Source organism: Bos indicus x Bos taurus, chromosome 19 (genome assembly GCF_003369695.1).
Source record: "Bos indicus x Bos taurus breed Angus x Brahman F1 hybrid chromosome 19, Bos_hybrid_MaternalHap_v2.0, whole genome shotgun sequence".
Classification (NCBI taxonomy): Eukaryota; Metazoa; Chordata; class Mammalia; order Artiodactyla; family Bovidae; genus Bos; species Bos indicus x Bos taurus.
Window position 1 is genome coordinate 45,168,135 of NC_040094.1, and position 22,664 is coordinate 45,190,798.

General features: G+C 55.4%; 2 protein-coding genes across 9 annotated transcripts; one reads left to right on the forward strand and one right to left on the reverse strand.

Annotated features, from left to right (window-relative positions):
- The first annotated feature begins 7,009 nt into the window (after nucleotides 1-7,009).
- Nucleotides 7,010-16,672, forward strand: RUNDC3A (RUN domain containing 3A). Of its 7 annotated transcripts, none has more exons than XM_027517262.1 (11): nucleotides 7,010-7,378; nucleotides 10,986-11,101; nucleotides 11,431-11,579; nucleotides 11,763-11,848; nucleotides 12,967-13,056; nucleotides 13,177-13,257; nucleotides 13,447-13,612; nucleotides 13,728-13,885; nucleotides 14,691-14,828; nucleotides 14,948-15,054; nucleotides 16,083-16,672. In XM_027517262.1, the coding sequence occupies exons 1-11, from the start codon at nucleotides 7,272-7,274 to the stop codon at nucleotides 16,223-16,225; spliced, it is 1,341 nt and encodes a 446-aa protein (XP_027373063.1). In that variant the 5' UTR covers nucleotides 7,010-7,271; the 3' UTR covers nucleotides 16,226-16,672. The 7 variants fall into 7 exon arrangements, with proteins under 7 accessions (XP_027373063.1, XP_027373059.1, XP_027373060.1 ...); XM_027517258.1 differs by lacking the exon at nucleotides 16,083-16,672 and adding an exon at nucleotides 15,483-15,886 and having other exon boundaries at nucleotides 7,014-7,378; XM_027517257.1 differs by having other exon boundaries at nucleotides 7,028-7,378; nucleotides 11,446-11,579.
- A 611-nt stretch (nucleotides 16,673-17,283) lies between these two features.
- Nucleotides 17,284-21,873, reverse strand: SLC25A39 (solute carrier family 25 member 39). Of its 2 annotated transcripts, none has more exons than XM_027517265.1 (12): nucleotides 21,729-21,873; nucleotides 20,734-20,833; nucleotides 20,542-20,601; nucleotides 20,388-20,432; nucleotides 20,011-20,120; nucleotides 19,381-19,448; nucleotides 19,110-19,234; nucleotides 18,764-18,937; nucleotides 18,345-18,454; nucleotides 18,048-18,129; nucleotides 17,886-17,966; nucleotides 17,284-17,794 (listed from the first exon to the last, which is right to left on the reverse strand). In XM_027517265.1, exons 2-12 carry the CDS (start codon nucleotides 20,816-20,818, stop codon nucleotides 17,679-17,681), a joined length of 1,056 nt encoding a protein of 351 aa, XP_027373066.1. In that variant the 5' UTR covers nucleotides 20,819-20,833; nucleotides 21,729-21,873; the 3' UTR covers nucleotides 17,284-17,678. The 2 variants fall into 2 exon arrangements, with proteins under 2 accessions (XP_027373066.1, XP_027373065.1); XM_027517264.1 differs by having other exon boundaries at nucleotides 20,011-20,144; nucleotides 21,729-21,872.
- Nucleotides 21,874-22,664: the final 791 nt, after the last annotated feature.

Consider the following 22,664-nt stretch of genomic DNA (forward strand, 5'->3'; position numbering starts at 1 on the left):
TCCCCTTTGATTAACGGATTCTGTAGCTAAAAAAATGGCTAGGGTCTGGAAACTGGGTGATGGATTGTGATTTTTTTCCTTCACAGTGGCTGACATCAGCCTTCTGTTTACACATTCTTGCTTTTTAGACATAAAAAAATATTTATTTGGCTGCGCCAGGTCTCATTTGAGGTACATGGGATCTGCAATCTTCACTGAGGCATGTGGAATCTTTAGTTAACGCATGCAAACTCTAAATTACGGCATGTGGAATTTAGTTCCCTGACCAGGGACTGAACCCAGGGCCCCTGCACTGGGGGCAAGGAGTCTTACCCACTGGACCACCATAGAAATCTCAACTTGTTTTTGGTTATATAAATCCAGAAATACCTTCATTGGCTGTCCATCTACCTAGGAATACCATGGTCTTCCCTGTGAAGACCATTAGCGATCACAGTAGATTGCAGTTTTCCATTTTGGTCTTTTTGCACATATAATTACATCCACCTTGACTCAGATGACTGAGTGCCATCACCTGGCCTCTGTTCTGAGTTCCAGTCATACCCACTGACTTTATGAAGCCCTGTTCCATCGCCATGTCCCCTACTATCAACTTTGGCCTGCAGAGAATAGCCCCTACTGAGTGGCAAATGATGCCGGTGTGTTTCCAACAACTGGCACGTTTCTTTTGTTTTTTTGGTTAAATTTTATTATTGACTGCCCTGGGTCTTTGATGTGGCACACAGGCCCTTCATTACTGTGTGTGGGCTTTCTCTGGTTGCGGTGAGCAGGGGCTACTGTCTAGCTGTGGGGCGTGGACTTCTCCTTGCAGTGGCTTTCCTTGTTTCGGAGCATGGGCTCTAGGCTCTTGGGCTTCAGTAGTTGCAGCACAAGGACTCAGTAGTTGTGGCGCATGGGCTTAATTGCCCCATTGCATGTGGCATCTTCCTGGACGAGGGATTGAACCAGTGTACCCTGCATTGACAGGCAGATTCTTAACCACTGGACGACTAGGAAAGTCCCAATAAAGCACGTGTCTTCTCACTTTATTTAAGGGAGTGTCTTTGGGTCCTCATGAGGAACACAGGAAGCTGGAGGGTTCTCTGGTCTTATATAATGATAATAATTTCATTCTGGTGAGCTCATCTTTCTGAACCTTTTGACCTTTCCCCAGTACTCTGTCAAGGAAATGCCAGCATCTCCACCTCATTTGCTGTAACACATGGTTTCCTCCAAACTTTGATGCTCTATCCCAGTAGCATATTGCAACTGGCTTCAAATGTCCTTTCTAGGGCTTTAAAATATTAAATGCTTAGTCATGGCAGAGTATCCAGATCAATATAAAGTCTCCACTCTCCAGCCTTTTATTCCACTCTCTGACTCTAGGCTAACACCCTCAAGAACTGTTCTCAAGCATGTTCTCCCAATTTCTGCTGCTACCTTTGCCAGATCCTGCAGCACTTTTTGGTAAATAATCCCTCTCTCCCCTTGGTTAGGATAGTACTTCTCCACTTGTTCCAGGTTGAGACTTGCCCACGGTCATGTCTCTAGAATCCTGGAGTGGGGTCAGGGCCAGATCTTGAAGAGAACAAGTATCATCTTGTGAGGCATCTGCCTCAGGTGAGGACCTGGCATCTTATCTGACAAGGAGACACTGCTCTCTTCCATCAAGGGAGAGAGGCCATGTCTACTGGCCCTATTGGTTCAGGATAATATGGGGATTCTAGAACAGATGTTTCCATACCAGGCCTCAGCATCCCACTCCTTCCCTCCCTCCTGCTACTTCCACAGCATCATGGGATTGATTTTCAGCACAGTGCAGCCACAGTGGCTACAGATGAGCACTTCCTTGAGTGCTGCCCTAGAAGACTCCTGGGTTTTACACTGTATCCTGAGTTAATCGCCATTGTGAGTCTGTTGTGTTTTTTTCTTTTAGCAATTCAATGGCATTTACCAAAGACTGACTGACTCCACAATCCTTCTAATTCCCATCTCCCTCCCACATCACAATTACTAGAAATATGCACAGGTGGTGTGTCCCTATATTCACCAGAGTGAGAGTTTTAGTAATCGTGCTGGTGCTCTGGGTATTTACCCCAGCCATGGAATTCTTATTGTCATTTGGATGGTGAGTGATCCAATTCCAGAATCCCATGCAGGGGATCTGCTTCCTAGGATCACTTTAGATACCAACTGGGTTTGGCAGAGGAGGGAGGTCCCCCTAGGAATAAAACCTCAGTTCAAGATTTGAAGGCATGTACATTTTTTGAGGTTTTTTTGGTTTTGTTTTGGCCACACCATGAGGCATGTAAAAAATTTAGTTCCCCAATGAGGGATAGAACCCAAGCTCCCTGAAGTGGAAGTTCAGAGTCCTAACCACTAGACCATCAGGGAATTCCCATATTTGAGAACTGATGCTAGTGGTAAAAAACCCACCTGCCAATGCAGGAGAGGTAATATCCCTAGTTTGGGAAGATCCCCTGGAGGAGGGCATGGTAATCCACCCCAGTATTCTTGCCTGGAGAATCCCATGGACAGAGGAGCTTTGCGGGCTATGGTCCAGAGGGTTGCAAAGAGTCAGACACGACTAAAATGACTTAGCATGCACACACATGAGGAACCACCTCCAAGTGAGAAAGTGACACAGAAAAGAGAAGAAGGCTGATAAAGGCTGCACTGCTGCTGCTGCTGCTAAGTCGCTTCAGTTGTGTCTGACTCTGTGCGACCCCATAGATGGCAGCCCACGAGGCTCCCCTATCCCTGGGATTCTGGGCAAGTGGGTTGCCATTTCCTTCTCCAACGCATGAAAGTGAAAAGTGAAAATGAAGTTGCTCAGTTGTGTCCGACTCTTTGCGACCCCATGGACTGCAGCCTACCAGGCTCCTCCATCCATGGGATTTTCCAGGCAAGAGTACTGGAGCAGGGTGCCATTGCCTTCTCCGAAAGGCTGCACTATCAAGGAAATTAAGCTTGTGGGCTGGAAATGAGTCCTGCTGGGGACTCAGGAAGTCAGTAATGATGAAGCCTCAGGACTATCCCACCAGATGGCTGAGAGAACTGGGATATTTATCCACCAGTCACCATCAGTTATTGCCTGAGGGTTGTTGAAGATTGGAGTAGAATTCCTCAGAATGTTCTGCCTGCCTAGCATCTGAGTAGTTCAGCTTCAGTGGCCAGAGAGAGGAGCCCTCGGGTATCGTTGCAGTTTTCTGGCAGCTGGAAGTTTGCCCACCGTACCCCAGTGCTTAGGGAGTGTGGGAAGGATGCTGATAACATCTGCTATACCAAGGGAGGAATCCTTTCACTAGATACAACAATGGTTCTACTCAACTGACAGCAATCCAATTCTGAGGATCTTGATTCTTCACAAACGAAGTGGTCACCTGACATGGTTTAAAAAACAACAGCTAACTGAAGTGCTGGCTAAGGGTAAAGTGAAAATGAAATGAGTAGTGAAACAGGAAATTAAAAATATCAACTTCTAACCAGTTACAGAAATAAGGACTGTAGAAGCTATGGGTATTTTCTTGCTTGCTTGTTTTATATTATATACTCTGTGTGCATATGTATATATGTATGTATATAATTTTTTCCCTTCCTTCCTTTCCTTTATCATCTTATAAAAAGATTGTTGTTGGTAGTGAGCTTTCTTATTTAGTCTTTAGGTTCCTTTAGAGAAAAATGGAAGTTTCCCTGGTGGCTCAGTGGTAAAGAATCTATCTGCCAATGCAGGAGACGTGGGCTTGATCCCTGGCCAGGAAGAGTCCCCTGGAGAAGAAATTGGCAACCCACTCCAGTATTCTTGCCTGGGAAATCCCATGGACATTGAAGCCTGGTAGGCTATAGTCCATGGGGTCTCAAAGGGGTCAGATGTAACAGCAACTGCTGCTGCTGCTGGTAAGTCGCTTCAGTTGTGTCTGACTCTTCGCAGTCCCATAGACGGCAGCCCACCAGGCTCCCCTGTCCCTGGGATTCTCCAGGCAAGAACACTGGAGTGGGTTGCCATTTCCTTCTCCAATGCATGAAAGTGAAAAGTGAAAGTGAAGTTGCTCAGTCATGTCCAACTCTTAGCAACCCCATGGACTGCAGCCCATCAGGCTCCTCCGTCCATGGGATTTGCCAGGCAAGAGTACTGGAGTGGGGTGCCATTGCCTTCTCCGTAAAAGCAACTAAATAACAACAAAAGAGAAAATGTGGCTGAACTCAGAAAGGTGTTACTATAACCCAGAGATGGATATTGTTACTGCAGAGACTTTGCAACTCCACTTTGTGGGAGTTGAGCACGGACTCCCTGTGCTCGCTAGACAACAGACCTTTGTACCAATGACAATTACATCTTTTTTTTTTTTGGACAATTGCATCTTAATGGGCAAAGGCATGAAGTTGTTATTGTTCAAATATGTATAGAAAAGATGTGTGCACATGCTGAGCAGAAGGCCCCTGCTTTTTCTGTGCAGATTATTTAGTTCTTGCTTTCCCTGGTGGCTCAGACAGTAAAGAGTCTGCCTGCAATGTGGGAGACCAGGGTTGCATCCCTGGGTTGGGAAGATCAAATTCCAGTATTCTTGCCTAGAGAATTCCATGGACAGAGGAGCCTGGCAGGCTACAAATCATGGGGTTGCAAAGAGTCGGACACGACTGAATGATTAACACTAACACTTTTCTGCTCCAAATTTGTCCTTCATGACTCTCTTTTCACTGATGCTGGTAAGAGAGAGCAAAACTCTGCAAATTTGTTTCCCAGACTTCATTACTAACTGACTTCCCATTAGGTTCTAGTAGGAGGCACTAGAGGGAGACGGAAGGCAGGAGAAGAGAAGGGACATCTTCCTGTTTGAGGGGTTTTGTTCAGGGTCACTCTGTCATTGGAAGTTGGCTCCAGCCTTCAGCTTTTTCTGTATTCTGAGAACCAGCTTTCTAGATGGCTCTTTTTTGTGGATGGCACCAGCGGCAGGCCACTGGTGGCTTTAGCTGAGTCAGCCCTACCTGTGGGCTCCCGCCTCTTCCCTCGTATTCTCTCAGCCCTGCTTCTTTCTCTAGTTATGAGTTCCACTACTTCCATGGTATCTATGCTTTCTCTTTTCGCTGTTTTAGTCTTCCAGTGTGACCAAATCTCATCTATTTAAAATCATATGGTTTCTGTTTTTCTGACCTGGCCCTGTCTGATGCACAAAGTGACCCTCAATGGTAAAACAGATAAATTGTGGTAGAGATATACACTGGAATAGTATATAGGGGAAATGAATCTTGCTAATGTGATACTGAAAGAAGCAAATTACAACTGAATTCATATGAATTCAGAAATGACTCCATTTCTTCAAAGCCTAAACACTGGCAACGTTGAACTGTATTTTTTTTTTTAAACTGATGGATGGGTAGGTGGTAAAACTATAAAGAAAAGCAAGAAAATGCTCATTGCAAAAGTCTGGATAGTGGTTATCTCTCACAGGGATGGATGAAGATGAGATCTGGGAAAAGCATTATGAGAGGTCCTGTGGGGCTGGTGATGTCCTATTTCTTGATCATTGAGGCTATGACATAGCTGTGTGCTTTGTAAATATTCTTTAAGCTGCACATATGTGATTTAGATGCTCTTTCATGCATCTGATATATCTTGCAATTGAAAAGCAAAAGAACAAACATCATGATTGCCCCTGGCAATGAATCTGGAGGAAGGAAGACGAAGGTGAGGTGAGAGGGAAAAAGCAGAGAGGAGGGGCTGAAAAGACTAAGTCTGAGCCCCCAGAAGCCAAGAATTGAGGCTGAGGTTGAGTGAACAGGAGATCTGTTCTGGAGTCAGGACCTTCTCCCCAGTCCCCAGGGAGTCAGACCAAGATTGGAAATTTCTACAGGTCTTTCATCTCTTCCTCCTCTGTTTGTGCTAATGGAGGGTCCCTGCCTTCTGGTCATTTTCAGATGTGGGTATCCATCTGGATCAATGTGGAGACACTGACCAGCCACTATCGAGCAGCGTCAACCCAGAGAGTGGGCAGAGTTGGAGAATGGACATTCCTGAGGCCAGATGGAGAAACTGGGTGAAGCTCTTGTGATCAACACAGAAAGCCTTTCTGTGGGAGCTGGGGATTTCAGTGGTTGAAAGAGAACAGGCTAAATAGAGGAATAGAGGAATGGAGCATGTGGGAGCAGTGATGTGAGAGAGCAACGGGTAGTATGGGAAGCTAGACTGTCCCTCTGTTTGTTTCCCCCACCTTCCCTAAAAGATGCAACCAGCACTGTAAATCAACTATATTTCAATTAAAAAACAAAAACACGGAAAATGGATGCAACCAGCTTTTCTGGCCTTGAAGAGAGGGTTGATGGACCCTGCAGCAGTTCTAGCAGCCAAGGGGTTAATCCTCAAACCAGCTGCCTCTGGGGTGGTGTGAGGAGGTAGGACTCAGAAGCAGTTACTTGGCACCACTATGGGCATCAGCTCTACGGCTGGGAACCTCCACAGAGCCCAGGCCTTTAGCTGCCAGTCTACTCTCCACTCTGTCCCGAGGGGTTCCAGGCGCAGGGCTCCTACGGCTTATTCTGGATTCCCATCCCCCACCCTACAGCGGTGGACTCTGCCGGCTGGCGCAGACGAACCAAGCCCGGGGGCAGACAGATACGCAGTTTCCGACTGCTCCTTGGTCTCCAGGGTCTCTGAACGCAGACCTGGCCTGGCCTCGCTGGGAAAGCCGATAGACAACGGGTGGGCGGAGGGGGCCGGGATAAAGGTGAGGAGAAATGAGAAGACATCTGAGATAGACACCACTAATCAGAGGTCAGAAACAAGGGAGTAGAGACGTCGGGACGCAGAGACGCGAGACGTGGGGTCCTGGGCTCTGAGCCTGGAGGTGGAGGGCAAGCCAGAAGCCCCCTTTCTTCCTTCCCATCGCTGCCTCTTCCTGGGACCCTCTAGGCGCTCCCTGAGGCCCCTTCCCCCTCCCCTACTCGCCCCCTCCAAATCCTGCACCCTCTGCGGATTGGTCCCCGGCCTGCCGGGGGGCGGGGCTCGAGGGCTTTGACGTCACCGGCCGAGGGGGGCGGGCAGCTAGGGGAGGGGGTGACGGGCCCCGGCTCAGCACCTCGGAGAGTTCCCTCCCCGGCCTTGTTTTGCTTCGGAATCGCCGCCGGGGGAGGGAGCCAGGGGGCCGGGCAACACGCGCAGCGGCTGAAGGATGGCCGTGGAGGGGTCGATGTGCCCCGGCGGGCAGAAGGCCCAGCGGTGATCCGGCGGTGGGGGGGCCGGGGCGCCGGGCAGGGTGAGGGGCAGCTGGCGGCGGCAGCAGTGGCCACACATCTGGATGGAAGCGAGCTTTGTCCAGACCACCATGGCTCTGGGGTTGTCCTCCAAGAAAGCGTCTTCCCGCAATGTGGCCGTGGAGCGCAGGAACCTGATCACCGTGTGCAGGTGGGCACCGCCGGCGGGCGGGGGTGGGGTGGTCAAGGAGAGGCAACGGGGCCTGCTGGATGCGAGGATGCACAGCAGACGCGAAGAAAAGGGAAGCAGCACAGGGTTGAGGAGCACGCGTCCGCTATCCTCAGACCCAGGCTTGGAGAGGGTCTGGAGGTCTGGTCCCTACCCTTCTAGGCCAGGCCAGGCCAGGCCTGTGCCCAGCCTGGGGCCTGGAGGGTGAGGGGTGTTTAATTGGCACTGCAGCTTCCTGTGAGAACCAGGAAGTGACATTGTCTGTGAGGGGGAGGGGTGGGGAGGGCTGGCTCCCTTGCTGGGGGCGGGAGCTGGGTGGGCAGAGGAGAACTGATGGGAGAGGGGAATGAACGCCCTCCAAGCATGTCCTCACTCCCACCCCTTCCAACCTGGCCTCTGTGGGGTAGGGCTTTTCTGGGAGATTTCCCAATGCTCAAATCCTGGAGCAGGGGTGGTGCCCTCCTCCATCTCTGGGCAGTTGCAGCCCATGGCAGGGTCAGCCGGGCATGTAGGTGAAGTCCTGGCATCCATCCACTGAAGACACAGCACTGCCCCTGTGGTGGGAAGGAGTGAGGGCCTGACCACAGAAGCTGGGTTCTCCCGGGTTCAAGGGGAAGAGATTGGGAGGGCCGAGCCCTTGGTTCCCAAGGGTGGGGTTGTCGCAGTGTTGGGAAGACTTGCCCGCTTTCTTGGGGCCCAGAAAGTGAACCTTCCCACTCCCCAGCCCTGCAGTGGCTCACTCTCCCTGCCCTGAAGCCAGGAATGACCAGTCCTCACCCCCTACCTGCACTCATCTCCCCCTTGGAGCCCCCTGCCAGCTGCCTTCTCCACCTGCAATCTCTCCTCTGCCCAACGCCACCTCTGAGGGCTCAGCTGTCTTCCCTTGCCAGACCCACCTGCCTGCATACCAGTCTTGGTCCTGCTCCTTCCCCCAGGGATCAGTGCCCACCTGATGCCCTGGGTCAGTCTCCTATAACTCTCCCAGGTTCTTGGGTGCACACTCAGCTCTACTACGTCTGTCTCATACCATTATATCCCCAGTGCCTAGCATGGTGCTGTGCACACATGACCTCTGTAAAAATGCCTGGAACGTTAGAGAAGGAATGAGTGTGGCAGTGGCCCAGCCCAAATGCAGGCCTCTGCCTCCATGCTCACCTCCCAGGCCCTGCCAGTGTAAAACACAGACGGTCCTGGGTTCAGGCTCTTCTTCAGTTATTAGCTGTACCACCTTGTGGAAGTCTCCTAACCACTCTGAGCCTTGGGTGTCTCACCATCTCCATCGTAGATGTAACAGTCACACCAAGGAATGGTCATGACACGATGCATGTTGGAACCTAGTACAGAACCTGGCACATGAAAACAGCCTGTTCCGATGCCATCCTTCCTGTCCCTCTCATCTTTCTTGAGCTCCTAGGTTCTTCTTCCTTCTCTTGCCTTCCAGGACAGCTGGGACTGTTGAAAGTGTAGGGAAGAGACAAACGCCCCTGGGCCTCAGCTGTAGAAGCAGACGTTTTGGGGGACTGGAAGTGGGGTTAGAGCTGGAATGTGAGGGACAGAGTTGGCAGGGGGGATTGGGAGCATGACAGAGGCTCAGAAACCCCTCCGGCCCCTGCCGCCTCATCACAGTCACGTGGTTTGCCTCCAGCTCCGGGAACAGTTCCCTTTAGCAGGCCGAGGGCTCCCCTGGGCCCTGGTTGCCCTGTCTCCATGGTAACCTGCAGCAGCCACTGCACCTCTGAGCAGGGAACACACCATGGGGCTCCTGGGGGCAATGACCAGCACCACAGCACCCCTGAGGACAGATGGCAGATGGCTGCCATGCTGAAACCAGCCACAGGCCCCCACTGAGGTCTGACCCAAATGACCAGAAGACATCACAGGAGCAGGGCTGTATAATAAAGTCCAGATAATGCCCTAAACACAGACTCCTTCTGGCTATGCCATTAATGGCCCAGTACTTTACCACCCCTGCCCCATGGCTTGCTCACTCACCTTCTCCCAGACTTTTCCCAGAATTTGAACCAAAATTTGATGAGACAGGTACTATTATTCTTGTTTACACCTGGGGAATATGGGCCTTGGAGAGACTGAGTGACGTGTCCAAGGCCACAAAGGCACCACCAGGACACAGGATTTGAGTCCATCCAGGCTGCCTCCCTTGGTACAACCCCAGCACTGACCTGACTCTTATCTCAGGCCAGACCAACTCAAAGGAAGGGAGTGAGGTCTGTGGGCTTAGTTGTGCCATTGGCCTAGAGCCGTGGAGGCCAGTGTTTGAGGGCTGGAGCACGGAGTGGAGGACAGAGTGTGGAGGAGGCAGGGGCTGCTTGGGGCCTCACTGATCCTGACATCCACCAGGAGGCCCCAGAAAGAGCAAGGGCATTGGGATCAGACATACTTGTTGACGCCTCACAAGTGGTGTAACTTTGAACAGATCAGGCAATCTCTTAGACCGTTCAGTTATCTTATCTGTAAAATCGGGGTGATGGTGATACTAACAGGGCCTTCCTCCCAAGGCTGTCGGGATAGATGAAATGACATACAGAGTACAGCGCTGGCACATTACAGGACTGGATGAGCTTAGAGAAAGAAGGATGGTTCCAAGCAGCCCCCATGTCCCTGGACACATCCCCCCTGCTGTACCACCCACAGAGGGGCCATGATGGGATGCTGGGAACCACGTCCTCATCCCTGCCCCACCCCACTGCAGCGATGGCAGGTGGAGACTGCAGGCGTAGGGACTGCAGAGGGAGCCCAGGCTCTGGGTGGATTGGAGGGAGGGTGGGGGCTGCTGGGCTCCAGTCTCTCAGCCCCATTGGCTTCCCTTGGCTTCTTTCCTCTCTGAGAGGCCAGGTGTCCAGGCCCTCAAGCCCCCTTCTAGAGATGCTGCCAGTAACCCCTCCCACCCACTGTGTGTGTCAGACCCGCACCCTGCGCCTCCCCCAGCCCAGCTCTGCACTGCCTGGTTCTGGGCAGCTGGTGTGTGGGTGGCCGAGCTAGGAAGGAAAAGGGGGAAGGGGAGCATCCGTGTGCTGGGGGTCCACCTGGCCACCCATCCATGCCCACGCTCCATGTGCTTGGTGCAACTCACATGCTCTGGCACAGGTGACCCCACCCCCACCCCAGAAGGGACTGGAGACGTTCTAGCAATGGCAGAAGGCAGCTCAGGACAGGGGCACAAAGCAGCTCCCACCTCCGAGCCAACCCCCACCCTTCTCTGACAGAGAGAATGCAACTCCAAAGGGTGGGTGATCAGGAAGAGGCTCTGGGCTGGCCCCCTGGCTCTAGGCGCCTCATCCTTCTACCTGTTGTTTCATCCCCTCTCATACCTTGTTCCTGAAGCTTCCCTTCTCTGCCTGTCACCTCTCCATCACCCACTCTGTCAATCAATCTCCCATCTGCCACCCTACTCACTCACATCACAGCCCCTCTCTGGTCACTACAGCCTCACTTGTCCCCCACCCTCTTTCCCTCTGCCTCCCTACCACATCCATGCTCCTGGTGATCTCTTCTTATCCTGCCTTTTACCCCCATTACCCTGTCTTCTCACCTGACACCCCACTGCCCCTTCTCCCTCCCTCTCACCCAGGTTCTCCGTGAAAACCCTGCTGGAGAAGTACACAACGGAGCCCATCGATGACTCATCCGAGGAGTTTGTGAATTTTGCAGCCATCTTAGAGCAGATCCTCAGTCACCGTTTCAAAGGTGGGTCCAGGTTCCTGTCCCCTATTGCTCCCAGCTACCCTCTTCTGATCTACTCTGTGGCTGTCTGAACCCCTTCATTGACCCTGGTCCCAATTCTAGATCATGCACAGAAGCTCAAGCACAGAGCTGGGAAGGGGGGGCACAATACAAGGGGTACCCACAAGCCCCAGCAGTGAGCCTTGTGTGTATATGCATGTGTGGGTATGTCTGTTTGGGGTAGGCGTGATGCATGTGCATGGCTGCTTTTATTTATGCATGTGGATGCCCCATTACATGGACCCTCTCCAAACTCCCTGGTCTTGCTGAGCCCGCTCCCTGCCCTGGCTCAGCCTGTGCCCCAGCAGGTCCGGTGAGCTGGTTCAGCTCAGATGGGCAGCGAGGCTTTTGGGACTACATCCGCCTGGCCTGCAGCAAAGTGCCCAACAACTGTGTGAGCAGCATTGAGAACATGGAAAACATCAGTACTGCCCGGGCCAAGGTGAGGGGCCTGCAGCGGGCAGGAGGGCAGCTGCCCCCTCCTCTGGATACAGAGGGGCTGCTTGCTCCTTGGTCCTCGCCCCAGCCCACAGGCACTGGGGAGAAGGGCCACAGGAGGTCCAGACCCAGGGACACACACGTGGGTCCCTCTGGGGCAGCCGGTAAAAGTGAATGTGCTTTCCAGGGCCGGGCATGGATCCGGGTGGCACTGATGGAGAAACGCATGTCGGAATACATCACCACAGCCCTGCGGGACACTCGGACCACCAGGTCAGACCCCCTCAATCAGTGTGGACCACAAGTCTCAGGGTGTACATTCATTGCCTAAACACATTTGATCCTTAAGTTGCCACAGCAACCTTCAGTATCTGGACTACAACTACCAGCATGCACTGCTAGTTTCCCTCTCCCAGACCATCCACCTGTCAGCTGGGCCAGCCCTTCCCAGAACACACTTTCAGCACCACCATCATCTCTTCCAAGTCAAGTTCATTATCCCCCATGACCCCAGTGCTGGTCTCACACACACAGCTCTGGACAAGCCTCAACTATGTATTATTTTACTTGTTGGCCTCGTTCCATGACCTATAGCACACAGCTCTACCTGCTCTGCAAACAGCAGCAGTACTGTACTTGCTACCCATGGACTACAGAGTTCCGGTCCGTGCACTGTGGGTCTGCAGAGACATTGGGTCTGGGAGGCAGGGTCACAGGCAAGATGTGCCAAAGGGGAAAATGGGTACAGTGGGGCCATGTGCTTTGCTACCCGCCACGTGGTCACACCCAACCTGATGTTTTTAGCTGCACTGTATCTCTGGTGTGTCCTCACATTTCAGGATTCACATTATTTTTAAAAATCGACTGTATGCCAGAATACTTCCCTGGTAGCTCAGATGGTAGAGAATCTGCTTACAATGCAGGAAACCTGGGTTCTATTCCTGGGTCGCGAAGATCCCCTGGAGAAGGGAATGGCAACCCACTCCAGTATTCTTGCCTGGAGAATCCCATGGACAGAGGAGCCTGGTAGGCTATAGTCCATGGGGTTGCAAAGAGTGGGACACGACTGAGAGACTAACATTTCACTATATGCCAAGCACTGTTTAGGACTTGTTTCCTGATTTTAAGGATCTGGGTGACTCTGTACTTGGTGGAGAAGGGGTAGTTCAGAGGGATGGAGGTCGAATCTCCCGGGACACGCGTTTTAATAGGTGGGAGACACAGGCGCTATCCCCAGTGGGCCCCAGCCTGAGGAGGAGACACAGTGAGGGGTGAGCAGGAAAAAAGACACCTCCTTCCTCCCGGCAAGGTTTGTGATAAACCAACAGAAGCCCTGAGGTGTGGGGCTCCTTGGGAAGACTACATTGCCGGTACCTCCCTCCTCCCCACAGACGCTTCTACGACTCAGGAGCCATCATGATGCGGGAGGAAGCCACGGTCCTCACTGGGATGCTGATCGGACTGAGCGCCATAGACTTCAGGTGGCGTCTGGGTGGCGGTGGCGGTCGCCGTGACGGTGGGATTGGGGTTGTTTCTCTGCGAAAGTCCACACTCCCATCCTCTCATACCTGCCCCCTACCCTGTGGCTGCTCTGCCTCCAGCTTCTGCCTAAAGGGCGAAGTGCTGGACGGGAAGACCCCAGTGGTCATCGACTATACGCCCTACCTAAAGTTCACTCAGAGGTGAGCAGCCCGATTGTTACGGAGGTGGGTGGGTGCGGACAGACAACCGCCCTGAGGGGTGGGGATGGCGGCCGGGAGGCAAGCGGTCTGGGCATCATGCCGCCCCCCTCCCCGCCCCCCGCCCCCGGCCCAGGAGGCTTGTCGGTGTAACTGTGTAACCTTGGCTGTGTAACTGCTTCCTCCCTCAAGCTACGACTACTTGACGGACGAGGAGGAGCGGCACAGCGCCGAGAGCAGCACGAGCGAGGACAACTCGCCCGAGCACCCGTACCTGCCGCTCGTCACCGACGAGGACAGCTGGTACAGCAAGTGGCACAAGATGGAACAGAAGTTCCGCATTGTCTACGCGCAGAAGGTGCGCGGCGCGCGGTGTGGGCGGGGCGTGAGCGGGGCGAGCCGGGCAGAAGGCGGGGCGGGCGGCCGCGGGGACCCCCTTCTTTCGCCGCCCGGGCTGAGCCGGCGCCCCGCAGGGCTACCTGGAGGAGCTGGTGCGTCTGCGCGAGTCGCAGCTGAAGGACCTGGAGGCGGAGAACCGGCGGCTGCAACTACAGCTGGAGGAGGCGGCGGCGCAGAACCAGCGGGAGAAGCGGGAGCTGGAAGGCGTGATCCTGGAGCTCCAGGAGCAGCTGTGAGTGCCGCCGTCGCGGCCCTGACCCCGGTCCCCCGCCACCCCGACCACATCGCCCCCGCTGACTCTAACATCACCTTTCCTGATACCATCCACCAACATCAGACCACTGAGCCCGATACCACCACCCTGAGATTCCCCCTCCCCGGGCAACCTAGCTTTATTCTCAACATTAAGACCCGCCCCACCCCCTCCCCCACCCCCGCCCCAAGCCGGCTCCCCACTTCATCCTCAGCTACGCGACACCAGCTAGAATGGCCACTCAGCAGTACTCCTGGGATTCCGGCACTACAGGAGCCCCAATATTACTCACAAGCATCTCTAATTAATAGTATTCAACGCCCTTCAACATGATTGCATCATTCCCTCTGTTCAACACATCTGAACAGCAATGTAGGCCCACTGAGCATCATCAGGCACAGTGACCCCCAACCTCACTTCTACCCATCCTTCTAACAGTTCCTCTTTAAACGTTTTCATCACCTGAGGCCTCCCAGCCTGATCCCCTGACACCCCATTATTCTTCATGATCCCTGCCCTGCTCTGCACCCCCCTGCCCACCACCCTGACTCCACATCTCATTATTCCGCTAAACCTCAACATAAGTGCACTAATTCCTATCACCCCTGTGACCCCCCAGTACACTCCACTGACTCCCAGGATCTGCCCCACTGACTCTCAACATTCGCAATGTTTCTGCCACCCAGGTTTCAATCCTAGCCCCTCCCCGCACCTCTCTCTGAGCCCCTCTTCCCCACTTCTGCTCCCTCTTCCAGCCAGGCCTGACCCCCACTCCCCATCCCAGGACAGGTCTGATCCCTGGTGACCACGCTCCCCTGGCCCAGGGTTCCAAGGACCTCACCACACGCCTGGTCAACCAATGGCCATCACTGGGCACACTCAGTGGGGCCGAGGGTGCCAACAACCCCAAGCTCTACCGGAGGTAAGCCCCAGCCAGACTCAGCCTGGGCTCAGTGCTGGTCCCGCCTCTCCTACAGAAGAGGGGCGCTAGGGGCTGTGGGCCTCTGTCCGCCCACTGGCTCTCTCTCTGCTTTGTCACAGACACAGTTTCATGAGCACGGAGCCCCTATCTGCTGAAGCCAGTCTAAGCTCGGACTCTCAGCGCCTGGGAGAGGGCAAGCGGGACGAGGAGCCCTGGGGCCCCATCGGTGAGCCCCCCAATCCAGCACCCAGTACCCACTCCAGAAGGGCTGAGGCCAGGCCTTGGGGCTTGTAGTCAGGCCCTAGCCATTTCCCTCATTCACTCCACCCTGCCTGGGAGCTTAGCACAGCAACTGAGAGCTTGGTTTGGGGTATCAGGCAGACCCTGGCACAAATCCCAGCCGTGCCTTCTCTGGTCATGGGAGCTTGGTCATTGAGTCCACCTTGCTGAGCCCTTCTTATCTGTAAAATGGGGGTGCTGATTAGAACAGTCACCAGTGTTGGCAAATGGTGAGGGCCCCATTACATCCTCAAAGGCCCCACAAAGGCCCTACAGATCCTTCGGGAGTTCTCTGCCTAACTATTTTGCTCTTATTTCCTGCGCTCTATGAACCAGTTGCCTGACCATTGTTTCCCCCTTCTCTTTGGCTGCCAGGAAGCTCAGAAACAAATTAGTGGCTCCCTTCAAGCGAATGTCCAGGACTTCAACGCATGCATTTTGTGTTGCCCTCCCTCCTTGGCTTCACCTGGCTTTCCCACCCTAGTTTCCCTGGTGCCTGGACCGCCTGTCTTTTCTTTCTAAAATCCACACCGCACTGGATGACCCTAGAACTTCTTTGAGACGAGGCAGGCTATGGACCGTGGAACCCCGCCACACTGTGTCTGTGATTGTCCGTGTGTCTGTCTCCCCACCAGACTGTGAGCTCCGTGAGGGCAGGGACCGTGTCTCGTCCGCTCTCTGTATCCCCCGCACTTGGAACCGAACAAGTGCTCACCACGTGTTTAATAAACGGACAAAGAGACGATGAACCCTCAGGGGGAGACAGAGACAGAAACTGACGATTCCAATACAGTGTCTGTCCCCAGCTCTGTGCATGACAGCGCCAGGTGCTGTTCCCGGGCTTCACTGCAAAAGGCCAGCGCTCCAGGAATGAGGGTCTCCTGGCGGGTGACCCGAGGGCTGTCCCTTCGCTGCCTGCACCCGAGCACCGCCCACCACTCACTTGCGGAGGCCTCACCCGCCCTCTCTCCCCAGGGAAGGACCCCACGCCCTCCATGCTGGGCCTCTGCGGCTCCCTGGCCTCCATCCCCAGCTGCAAGTCCCTGGCGAGCTTCAAATCCAACGAGTGCCTGGTGAGCGACAGTCCCGAGGGCAGCCCGGCACTGAGCCCCAGCTGAGGAGCGGCGTGGGCAGCGCCAGCCCCACCTGCTGCCCTTCCTCAGAGCCTCCCCAACCCAGGCCACCCTCCAGAGAACGCTGCCACTCAGCCAGGAGTCTCTCTGGAGACACCCTTTGCTTCTAGCCCAGTTCAGCTTCTTGCCCACGGAGGCCGGAGCTGCAGAGGGAGGCCGCTGGGGCTGAGAGGCAGGGGCACCAAGGCCACGGGGAGCCCTCAGGAAGCTGCTTCTTCCGGTGACCCCGATGCCTGGTTAGCTCCCAGCTGGACTCTCCTTCGCTCATCACCCCACCCTCCTCGGGCTGGCGGCCCAGCCTCAGCAGCCCCACCTCCCATGCCTCTTTCGTCTGCCCCTGTGTATGCCCTGGAGTCACTCCTTTCTCAGCCCCCTGGCTGGGGGCGGGGGGCAGCTATGAGGGTATCAGGCAAATAAAAACCAGAGGACTGAGGGCGGCCTTGTCTGTGGAGGGGCTGGGACAGGGGGCCCGCTCCTGAGGTTGGCAGAATGTGGTGGAGTTAGTGCTGGGCCCACACCCAGGTGATGCCGGACCCGCTAAACCCTAGGAACAGACTGGTTGGAATAATTCAGGGAGCGGGCGGCTTTTGGTATGAAGTGTCTGAAATAGTAGGCCAGCCCAGGGAAACACCAAAATGTGTTAAGGGCCCCTTGGATAACTCATCTACCCCAGGCAGAGAAGATGTTGGACATCCTGGGCAGGGAGTTGGAGGTGGGGCAGAGATGGAGAAGGCAAGCCCTGGCAGGGCCCCATTTCCCATCCATTATCCTGAGCAATTCAGCTTTGGCCTACAGGTCCAGACTCTTCCATTAGGCCAAAGCCTGGCATTGAAGCCACCTTCCTTCCTGGGTTATCACTTAAGTGTGCTCTTGGGTAAAGGTCTCACCCCCACCAGTTCTCATAACATCGCAGGAGGGCTCCTCTACAGGGATGCCACCTGGTCAGCCAAAGCCAACGTCAAGGTCCCTTCCAGGCCTCTTCCATGCAAATCGCTCACCAAGCCCTGTTTTCCCACCCACCCCAGACACCTCCTGCAATCACAAGCACTGGAAAGAAGTTTATCATCTTTAGACTCAACAAATTAACAGGGGTGGATACAGACTACACCAGCCCAGGGTTTTGTGGCTCCTAGAGACAAGCTCACTTACAGCAAACCCACAGGGAAAGGAGGGGAGAAGTGAGCAGATTTGGTCTTGAACTTGAGGGGACAGAGTGATGATTCTCAGGGCCGGGGAATGGGGAAGAACAGGAAGCAGTTGGGGTTGGGGGGGTGCTCTGGGTGGGTGCAGAGGGGCATTCCCCTACCCCTGGGGCTGAGTGGGGAGGAAAGAGAAATGAGCCCCTCCCCTCAGTGCTGAAGGAAAAGGCACTTGGCTCAGTCTCCTCCTGCCCCACCCTGTCCATGGAAGAGGCAGGGTCCTTGTCCCCTCACTCCTTTCAAGGGCTCAGAAGCTGTTCCCTGTTGAGCCTCTGGAAGAAGTTTTTGCCGAACTCATAAGTGCTGATCATGATGGCGCAGGAAGGGGCGGCCTTGATGATCCTCGGGAGGAAGCCTGCAGTCACGGGGGGAGGCTAGGGTCAGAGGTCGAGTCCCAGGGAGCACCAACTTCACCAGGGTGTGGACAGACGCACAAAGACGCCCACCTGCAAAGAGGCCCCTGGTGCCTGACTCAGCCAGGATCCTCCGTAGCAGCAGCCAAGTGGAGTCGGTGTTCAGGGGCATCACTGCAAATCCAGGCCCAGTAAGACCCCGCTGGGCACCCCCAACCCCGCCTGCCCTGCCCCACACTAGCCAGGGCTCCTCACCTCTCAGAGCCTCCACTGCTCCTAGTGCGACCTGGCGTTGAGTCTTCACCACGTCGAAGGGTAGAGTCAGGGTGGCCGCCACCTGGTGGGGTAGGGACAGGCTTGTCTCCATTCCCAGAACCCTCATCCCTTGCATCCAACCAGGGCCTCCTGGCCTTAGCTAGAATATCACTAGGGGAATGGAGTGAGCATACCCCTGGACAGGCACGCAAAGATTCTTTTCCAGAACATCTCCAACAACCCTTTGGTCACTTCAAGCACACATCAATGGCCTCACTCCCAGCATGATCGACTCACCATCCCTGAGATGCCGCCAGCGACAAAGCTGATGCCCACGGAGGTCTGGTCCTTTGGCCTGAGCCCGCTCAGCCAGCTCTTCACCAGCTCATAGTTGAACCAGTACAGAGCTTGGGGGCATGGGGGTGCACTCGTTAGAGACTGGGAGGGCAGTGGGGTAGGCGCAGACCTCCCATCTCCCACGGACCTACATCACAACTACTCCCTCCCAATTATGAAGCCTGCATGCTATGTGCCACTGGATTTCACAGGCCCTGGGCAGGAAGCGTCTCATGAAAACGTGGGGTCCACTTCACACGTGAGATGGATACTCATGGCTCAGAGAAGTTACATGACTTATAGATTAGTAGTAGCAAAACTGGGCTTTAGTTGTAGTCCTTCTAGGGCCCCTCCTCAACCCCTGCACTCCAGGTGCCTACCTGAGAAGGGCACATCCCGAAGGGCAGTGGGACCCCAGCCCAGCCAGAGTGAGCGCCAGCCACCCTGAGCCACAGCTGCTCGGACACAGGTGCCCAGCTCCCGGTATGATAGATGCTGAGCCTGCAGCTTTGTCCGCACCAGCTCTAGGGGGCTGATCACAGTCACGGTGCCCACTGCGGGGAATGGGAAGATGGGTCAGCTCACAGGTCCCAGTGGCAGCCCTCCCAGAGTCTGCGGGCCTTGAACATCCCCCCACCCCAAGGCTGGCATAGGTTGGGAGTCTGGACTGGGCTCCTGCACGGGGGGATGGTCAAAGGGAGATGGCGGGCCCAGGGCTGTGCTCACGGCGGGCCAGTGCGCCAGCCACCATGGGAGCGTAGAGGTCAGAGGTCAGGGCTCGACCACACAGGAAGGCCTTGAGTTGGTCATAGGCGGTGAAGTAGGCGGCAGTGGCTGGCACAGTCATCACCCTGGGGGTGTGTATAGGTTAGGCAAAACTCTCCAAAGCTCCCAAACCTCCCAAGGTTCCCTGGCCCCACTCAGCCAGCCAACATTGGGAGTAAGAAGTCGGAATGGGGGGATCGGGGGAGGTAAGCCGCAGAACTGGGGTGCTCACAGGGTGGCTGGGAGGCCGCTCCACAGGGTCCTGGTACCCTCATGTCGCACAATCTTCACAAAAGCATCCTGGTCATGCAGACAGCAGCCCAAAAGGAGGAAGGATGAAATGAACAAGGCTCGTGGCAGGGGTGGCCCAGGCTGGGTCCTCCCAACGCCCTTGCTTCTACCCAGGAGCCCTTCGGGCCTGCACACGTGTAACTCCCTAACTGACTCCAGACAGACTCCTACTTGGGCTTCCCAGGTAGTGCTACTGGTAAGAATATGCCTGCCAATGAGAGAGACATAAGAGACGTGGGTTCAAGCCCTGGGTTGGAAAGATAACCTGGGACAGGAAAGAGCAACCCACTCCAGTACTGGTGCCTGGAATACTCCATGGGCAGAGCAGCCTGGTGGGCTACAGTCGATGGGGTCTCAAAGAGTCAGACACAACTGAGCATCGAACAGGAGAGACTCCTAATCACCTTTCAAACCTCGTGAAGGCCCTGCCCGCTCAGGGGAGCGCTTCCCAAAATGAACTAGCCATCTCTACGTGCTTTAGGCTACCCACTGTTTTCTGGGTCTGCTGCCCTACCAATCTGTATCCCTCCGAATGCCTATAGACCCATCCAGGGGCACAGCTGCTCCTCACCATGGTACCAGTGAAGCGAGTGGGGTCCTGAAACCAGGTGGCACAGCGGGCACCATTTGGGCACAGGTAGAGGGGCTCTAGGACACCATTGCAGTACAGGAGGCACTTCCCTGTGGATCGGAGAGAGGAGGGCACTGGGGAAGGGGTGGGGGCGTCAGAAAGACAGGGCCCTGGAACCTCACAGAGAGGTGGTGAGCTCCCATCCCTGGAAGGAGCCTGGGGTCCCTGGGTGGACATTCTAGTGTAGGACAGAGGGCTGGCTGATAAGATCTAGAAGTGTGTGCCAGTCCACAGCTGTGAAACCCCCATGTGCCCTGAGAGACTGGGACACTCCCTCCCCTGAACCCTTACAGGCTCACCGTGGTGAAGGCACTCACATTTGGCGTAGGAGAGGCTCCATAGTCTGGAGGGAGGCATTAGCTCTAAAACACAAGACGGTACCTCAAGTCAGAAGTGTCCCCCACCTGCCCCCAGGCACCCCATCCCCTGGGGAACCCTGTACCCCCATTGGCTCCAAAGTCAGACACTCACCACTGGCCACTGAGGGGCGCTGAGACTGCAAGCGTACCTTCACCACATCCAGGGGGGTCACTAAGGGAGAAGGGCAGGACTGGAGGCTCCTTCAGGACCCCTCCCTGAGCCCTCATCCAGAGCCAAGTCACTTGTCAACGTCTGGTTGGCCCAAGCCCCCAGCTGCTCCCACCCCACCTTCCCAGGTCTTACTGAAGAGGGAGGTGACCACAGCCCCCGCGCCGGATGCCACCATTTGTTGGAGAGGGCTGATGCCCCCTGGGTCCTGGTCAGCCATCTTGTAGCTTCAGTTCTGAAAAGCAAGTGTCAACTAGAGCAAAAACCAGAGTCAGGAAGGGGAAGAAAGGAAGCAGGGGTGCCTGGGGACACTACGGGGACTCTCACCCCATTCACTCACTGAGCATGAGTTTCTCACAACCACTTTCTAAAGCAGTTATTCTCAGCTTCACTTTGCTGGGGGCGTGGGGGTGGGGAACATACTCAGAGAGGTGAGTTGACCGGGCCAAGGTCATACTGGGAATAGTCAGCAAGGAAACTGGGAGAGTCACCCATCAGTTAATGGACATTAACGGCCCACCGCCATTCCCTCTCCCTCGCCACACCGGCACACTGTGATCCAGTTCAGTGCAGGTGCCCTGGCAAGCCTGGGGACCAACGATCAAAGCTCCTGAGCCGCCCCCAACTCCAGCGCCCAGGCCCGAGATGGGTGCATGCCAGCCTCGAGTCACGCACACAGCGTGGAGAGGTGAGGCCGCGCGGCGAGGGAAAGGTAACAAATCTGAGGGCGGCGAAGGGTCCATCCCCTTTCCTGGGACTGAAGGTGAGGACTCCCAGACCTCCCCCGCACCCGTCCTCTCGAGGCCCGAAGGGCTAGGCCCCGGGTCCGAAGGGTAAAGACAAATTTCTCTGCTTTCTCTTGCGAGCGGGGGCGGTGGCGTGGGGGTGGGGGTAGGCTAGGCCGAAAGTGCTAGAAGTAGGGATAGGACGACAAGATCGCTCTTCACCCCTCAGAGACATTCTGTTCCGACTCCTCGCGCAGGGAGCGCCGGGTGGGGCCGACTAGGTCGGCCCGCGACTCCCGGCCCCCAGCCCAGGCCCGCCCGGCTCAGGCTCCCTCGGACCCCTAGGAACCCAACTCCCGCCTCTGCCTCCCGCTTGGCCCTCAGCCTTGGTCCAGTCCCGCCCACCTGGCTCTAGGCCGGTGCTCGAGCGGCGCGGTGCCCTGGGCCGGGCGGACCCATTGCGGCTCCGCCGCCGGTGCGGGCTCCGCGCGCGCTCACTCGGCACCGAGGCCGACTCGGAAAGCTGCCGAGCTCGCCCCGCCCCCGGCTGGCCCTGTGAGGCCCCGCCCCCCGGGCCGACCGACCGTTTGCCCGGAGTGACGCCGTCCCGCCCACTCGCGGCCTCCTCCCAGTCCCGCGCTAGCCTGAACCCGCGCGGCTGATGCCCAGTCCCGCCCGCGCGCCAAGGTCGCGTGTCTCCATGCCGCGCTCGACCTGGCGGCAGGGCTGTACTCGACAACTTATTGTCCCAAACACCACCCCACCATTACCCCGGCAGAGCGCTGCTCCCGCAAACTTTCCAGACAAGCATAGGTAAAGCACTCCCCCGGTTTTCTTCATTCGCGGGCCGGAAGAGATTTGAATCAATTCTTCCACGATCGCGAGGGCGATCAGATAGTGATGGCGAACATCAACCCACCCGGCTCTTTTTTGAGGTTTTTACAACTTCATGACGACCGTATCAAACAGGGTCGTCCCCGTTTAACAGACAATCCACCGAGGTTGCAACGCCAAAACCACTTGGCAAACTGCGGGGTACCATGCGGGTGTGGGCGATGGAGTTAATGAGTAAGCAACTGGAGCCAGACAGGCTGGCCCGAGGAACGGCTGGCCCGGGAGCCCCTGGGAGATCTGGATTTAACCTGGGCTTCGTCCCACCTCCTTGTGACCCTAGGCAAGTTACAACGCCGCTCTGGGCCTCGGATTTCTTCTTTGTACTGAGATAGGATCGAGTAGGGGGAAAGGGGACCGACATTTCTGTGTTGGTTACTCTCACAAAACCTATTTCTACGTCTCAACACTTTTAGAAATAGATTATTATTCGCCTTCCCCATTTTACGG